General features: G+C 39.6%; 1 protein-coding gene across 1 annotated transcript; it reads right to left on the bottom strand.

Moving 5' to 3' along the window:
• Window positions 1-633: 633 nt before the first annotated feature.
• Window positions 634-5,850, bottom strand: rfk (riboflavin kinase). Its single transcript, XM_075467884.1, has 4 exons — window positions 5,286-5,850; window positions 4,327-4,478; window positions 2,403-2,505; window positions 634-2,243 (listed from the first exon to the last, which is right to left on the bottom strand). The coding sequence occupies exons 1-4, from the start codon at window positions 5,365-5,367 to the stop codon at window positions 2,071-2,073; spliced, it is 510 nt and encodes a 169-aa protein (XP_075323999.1). The 5' UTR covers window positions 5,368-5,850; the 3' UTR covers window positions 634-2,070.
• Between the last annotated feature and the right edge of the window lie 335 nt (window positions 5,851-6,185).

Below are 6,185 nucleotides of genomic sequence, written 5' to 3'. Positions count from 1 at the left end.
TTCATTGTTTCGCTTGTCTCGACGCACACAGTGGAATCTGTTTTGCTTACAGTGTTCAACTTCACAGATCCTTTCAGGAGCACAAAGGGAAGATGACGATCATCTCAATTATATATTCAAAAAAGATAAGAAATAAATCAACTATAATTCGCATCTGTGCAACATGGCAGAAGCTAAAAGGAACAACTGCATTCAGTCTCAACTGTGGATGCAAAGTCCCAAAACAGCAAGGCCACAAGTATTTTCTATAAGGTTAATTTTTCCTGAAGCATCATTTACATTCTTTCTTTTTTTTTTTTTTACATGTAAAAACATCAAAAATGAATTTTGAAATATATTTGATCAAATTTTTCATTTAATAAAATGATGTAAAACACGATGGATTAAAACAGAGCTTTCAGTCAGTGTGCAGTAACCCCGGTCCCTGTGTAAACTACAGCGAATTATTCCAACAAATGGGACCGGGAAACACGAGCCTCACCGCAGTGACACGGTAAAGTAACACGTTTCAGGGTTACGAGCGCTGCCCTCTTCAAATCTTTGAAAGATTTGACGAAGCGACACATCCGATTACGCCGCTTTCATTTGGCTGGTTAAGAAAGTGATGAAAACAATGTACACGGAGAGCAGAAGAAGAAGAAAAGCCATCGGCCGAAAAACAGGATCGCACCTCCTGTTGCATGATTAAGTCAACATTCAGAAAATGCGGTCACATCTTTCGCTGCCTATTTAACACTTTAATAAACAAAAATAATGAATCCAACAGACTTAAAATCCAATAATCACATATGCAGACTTAAATATTTTATCACCTAAAACAATTTTTTACAGGGGGTTCAAATAACTGTTGAGACTTGTAGTTTTATCTTTGACAATTTCATGTAATCTCTCAAGTATACACACACTATAAAGAGATACTCTTCCTTCAGGGTTTTGCCAGCTGTTTTGGAATATATTTGTTAAGAACTTGGAAAGTCCCTCTGAACAAAACATACGTGTAGTATATTTGCTGTAGAGAGAGTTATTAGGAGTCGTATACATGTTGAACAATTTCCAGTTCTAAGCAACTTTCTAACATTGCTCTTCGTGCAATTAAAAGCCTGTGGTTGTCTAACAGGATTGGTGAGGTGGTTTTTTTTTCTAATTCGTACTACCATCTACCAATGTGTCACTAGAACTGTGAGTGAATAAACCACGAGCAGAAGCACCTGCTTTGTTATTCAGCTTTACTGTGTTCTTTAGATTATCAACGACCAAGTGTCAAGACACTTAAATCCAGCAAATGAATATGCTGAAACAGTGGGGAAAAAGCCTGTCTTTCAAAACACATTTCCCCCCTTAGCTTTCATTAAATAAATAACCATGCTGCAAGTTATTGAATTTCTCCTATCTAGCAAGCGTTTAGGTTTTATTTTGAATGCCTCAAAACCACAAATAAAATCTCTGGTCCAATGTAGAGGTTTTCAGGGCTAGTGATGAATAAGGCTCTAGAAGAGGGGTGAAAAATGAGAAAACCAGGGGGACAATGTTACACAACATTTTTTGACTTCGAGGCCACAGTACGTTACAGATAATAATGCTGAAACCTTCTCTCAACCCCCTTAAGGTAGGAGGACAGCATTCACAGAGTTGAATTTACAGTCTGTTTGGTGCGCTATTACAAAACTGTTTTTTCTGTTCGATATCTTGCCAAAAATCTGTAATTTACCAGTGTTCTCTCTTATAAAATGCTCAGCAGGACCAATGAGATGCAAAGAGGCAGTCAGGTGTGAAGATAAACAAAAAAAGAGAAAAGTAATCTAATAATTGACTGCAAAAAAAGGAAAAAAAAAATTCCTGCAAGCTCTTTCAAACAGGAACATTGACAAAGAAAAAAGAAAAATATATCAAAACAGATTGGCTGTTTATGATTATATGCATGTTGTGCCCGCTGACAGGTTTCAGAATAAGGCTGTGCATATAAACAACCTGTCTGTGTCTGCGTGTGTGTGTGTGTGTGTGTGTATAGACAACTGTGCTCATCTGGTCTGTGTGAGTGTGTGCACAAAGCGCTGCTGTCACAGCCAGCTGTCAGTGACCGTTCGTAATAGTCTGAGACGTGGATGCAGTGGTAGAGGGTGTGACTGAAGTCGAGCTGGTCGTGCTGGTGAAGAAGTTGTCCTCTTTCAGTTTGCGATGTTCTGGGAGCTCCAGCTTCATCTTGGCCTCCTCAATGTCGTTGTTGATGGCCGCAATGAGAGCCTCTGTTAGGACAGGTAAACATGTGCAGAGGAAAACAAACTTAAGAGTGGGCATCGTGGAGGGAAAAAAAAAAAAAAAAAAAAAAAAAAAAGCAAAAACATCTCCAAACACCAACTAAAATACGAAGGTGTGAAAGATAAGAACTTTAAGGCAAGGCGTACCGAGTGAGTCGTAGCTCCTTTCTGGACGGATGTAGCCCACCATGACAACACTGAGAATCTCCCCATAAAAGTCCTCTTTGAATTTGTGAATCACATGCGTCTCCTAGGGCCAAAAAAAGCATTCGCATCAACTTTCTCAGAGAACAGCAGACGCCAGAATTCACTGCATTTCTCTGGTATTATGAAACCAGAGAGTACAAAGATTAGCTTTGGCATCTGAAGTTAGGGACCAGGAAATTAAGAGGCTGAAAAATGTGGGCGTAGCAACCATGATAGGAAACTCATGTAATAATTCAAAGAGATGGTTATAAAACTAATTAAATCTGCACAGCAGGATAAAAACCTTTGCTCTTTGTACACACACAGAACACAAGGGCTTTTCAACTTGCCCTCAAGTTTGTGGTGTATCTTCAAATGTGTCTCAAATCTTAACTTGAGACAGTAAGTCTTTTTAAAACAATGCTTTGGCACAAAGTGTGCTCCTATTTCTTATACAATTTTGAAATTAAGCCACCTCCAAGGCTCTTGTTTTGTCTGTCACAGATGCTTCCTCATCCTTCAACTGTGATAACAGCACAGCTGCCGAGCGTGGTTTGTAACAAAAAAGGTTCAACATTGTCCAAAAGAAATCTGTTTGCAGACAGTCATTCCTCACATTTCTTGATACATGTTGCAAGTGTAAATTTGCAGAGGCCCTTCCCGCTAAAGAGACAAATTAATCTCAACCGCGCCAGCAAAAATGACCCCAAACACATATTACCACCATCACATCGCCTCGCTGCTTTCACCTCTTCGTGTCTGTATGCTTTTCAGTTTGTCCTTTGAACAATATTTAGCTGCACGTTTAGTGAAAGGGGTTCAAAGGTGAGCCGAGATAAAAACTTAACCGTAGTCCAACTTTATACGATGCATTCAATGAGCAATAAATACAACCATTGATTTCATGTTGGTTCATTAGGAGCTGACGACCAAAGTACTCTCAGACACACGCAGACAAAAATGGCCATTTTTTAATGATTTGTGGGGTTTTCCTGGTTTTATTCTGATCAGTAGAGGTTTTTTTAATAAATAAAAGGAACTTTATCTAATATATCAAATCAAAATGGTTCCAATATCTTTCTTCCCATTAGAGTCCAGAAAGACTCCAATGCTCAGTTAAAGCTGCAGTCTGCAACTCTTTTTCAAGCATAATGCCTGGAACTGTCCGGGGATTCTGAAAGTAGTACATTAAATACCCCAATACAAAAAAAATTAGTTCTCTAGGTCCCCTATATGTCCCGCTAGGTCCCTCCAAAGCCAGCAGGTTTGTTTACAAAATTGCAGATCGGACCAGTAAAAGGTAACCAATCAGGTTACGAGCTGGGCTCTGCTGCCTGTCAATCACCGATTGTGCACGCGCGATACAAGGTAGGCTCGTCCCCACGCTTATTTATCTAGACTATTGAACTTCATTACAGGCTAGTCTACTTACTGTGTCTTCCATGATCGCAAATGACAGGTGAGTTGATGAATGAGGAGTCGTGTAAGCGCATCTGGCGTGCACATAGACGTGCACGAGTTCTCATGTGTTTTGATGGGGCGGGACAGGAAGTTGAATAACTTTTCATTTTTCGGTTAAAAAATAAGCATTTCTTGCATTTTGCGACTACGGAGGTCACCGTTTTCAACTTCAATCGTTCTGATGGATCATGTAAACTCTTAAAATGCCAAAAATTAGGACTTTACGTATGACAACAACAAATCCTGCAGACTGCAGCTTTAAACTGACATATATAATCGGATGTGTAGTCATGTAATATATGGGTTCCAATAAGCTTGAGACCATGGACTATCGAACATACTGGAAACATATTTAAAATGTGCACACCGTTTTTCAGACCGAGCTGAATGGAATGAATACTTTTTTTTTTTATCTTATACTTACCATGGATTTCTTGGTATTTTTGTAGTAAGGGTTCCAGCCAATGCTCATCACCATTTTGTACAGATCACCGTTACCGACGCAGGCCCAGCCATAATAGATCCCTGTGCTGATATCTGATGGAAGATTGTCCACCACCGAGTCTGGGAAGTTGGCTGGAAAACAGAGACAAGAGTCAGAAGAAGTACAAAGAAAGGTAAGAAGCAGGGGCATGTAACAAGGAGTAGCGACCCACCAACAATGGTTTTCAATAGTTGATACAGACTACTTCCAGATCAGGACAGCTTTAATAATATAATGTCATACTTTGGTATTATTTCCCTTCTGATTAAACAAAGCTTGTACCACCTCAAACAAATATTCATTCCCCCGTTGTCTGCATTGTCACTTAGCCAAATATGATATGTCCTGAACTCAGAATTCCAATGATAAAATGAAATTGTACGTCTTAAACATTCGCAGTTATTTTCAGGCTGAATGTTAGAGAAATAACGAACATTAAGAGTGCATGTTTGTCACAAAATTCAATTTTCCCTACATTCGACGCTCATAAATTGCTTACCTAATTCAGTATCCAAGAGCACATTTTTGTCCACCTACAACAGGTTTATGGAAACATCCACATAGCGACAAACCAGGTAGAAAACAGGGCAAGTTCCGTTACGCAACTCACATTCAGTGCAGTGAAATAACGGAGACCTCGTTACGTGAAAGAGTGTCGTAACCAGTGTAGCTAACGCTCATGTATCCAGTGTGCATGAACAACCACGAAGTATCTGATAAGTCACCTGAGAAGAAGTGATTGTCGTGATAAGAATACTCACACATGGTTTATTCCTTGATATTGCTCTGGTTTGGTAGAAAAACGATGTACACTGGGTTTACGTTGTCTGCGTAAGCACTGCGTTACATATTAGCCAACTGAAAAGCCCAAAGAGATATAGGCTAAACTATTTTCTTACCAGTGGGAATCCCAAGTTCTTTGCTTCCTCTTCCAAAGCCTCGAATAACCTCTCCTCGACAGAAATACGGAAGGCTCTTCATGACTAGTTTCCCAAGAGCAGCTGGCTTAGATGAAAGCGACAGAATGACCTCGAACACAAGGAAGTCGGACCCCGGCTATTCAACCAGATACCCTGCTAGCTAATAACGCAACGAACACCGTTACCAAGATTGAAGTCTGTCTCTTTTATTGCTCAGTGATATTGGATTCCAGCGTTATCGTTTGCTTCACCTGTGGGCGGTGCTGGTTTGTTTAAGTTGGTTAAAGTTGAACCTCAGTCAGGTATGGTGAAAGTTCACCAGCTACGCTAGCAATGCTAACTAGCTGAATCAGAAGCACACAGTCCCTGAAACGGGTTTAAATCCAGGAGAGCTGGGTTGTACAATACTCTGAGGATGGCAGTCTCCGTTTCGATTAAATCCACTCGTAGTATGGTGATGAAGATGAAGCTCAGAAAGAGCCGGTGATATTGCATGTGTTTAACTCTTTACGGTCAGCAACGCTCGGTTGACGTCATTGACCGTGTGACCAAAGGAGTTATGTTGCCTTCAGTGTTATGGAAAATATAGCTCCCTAAAAAGTAAATTTTCATAGATATGTTTAAGAGAAATACTACGCAGCTTAGATTTTGTACTCCAAGAACTCAAGCGTTTCCCCCATAATGAATGCTGAGCTTTTGTCCAGTCTTGCAGTTGTTTTTTTTTCCCTTTCTTTTTTTTTGGGTGACATTCATAACATAACACTTTTACATGAGTCCATACTCTGTTAAAAAAAAAAAAAAAAAAAAAGTTTTTAGTTGTCTTTTTGCGGTATATGATGGATGATTGATTCGATTCGAATTTGCTTTAAATTAAATCTT

Source organism: Odontesthes bonariensis, chromosome 6 (genome assembly GCF_027942865.1).
Source record: "Odontesthes bonariensis isolate fOdoBon6 chromosome 6, fOdoBon6.hap1, whole genome shotgun sequence".
Taxonomy (NCBI): Eukaryota; Metazoa; Chordata; class Actinopteri; order Atheriniformes; family Atherinopsidae; genus Odontesthes; species Odontesthes bonariensis.
This window is presented reverse-complemented; position numbering and strand designations above follow the sequence as displayed.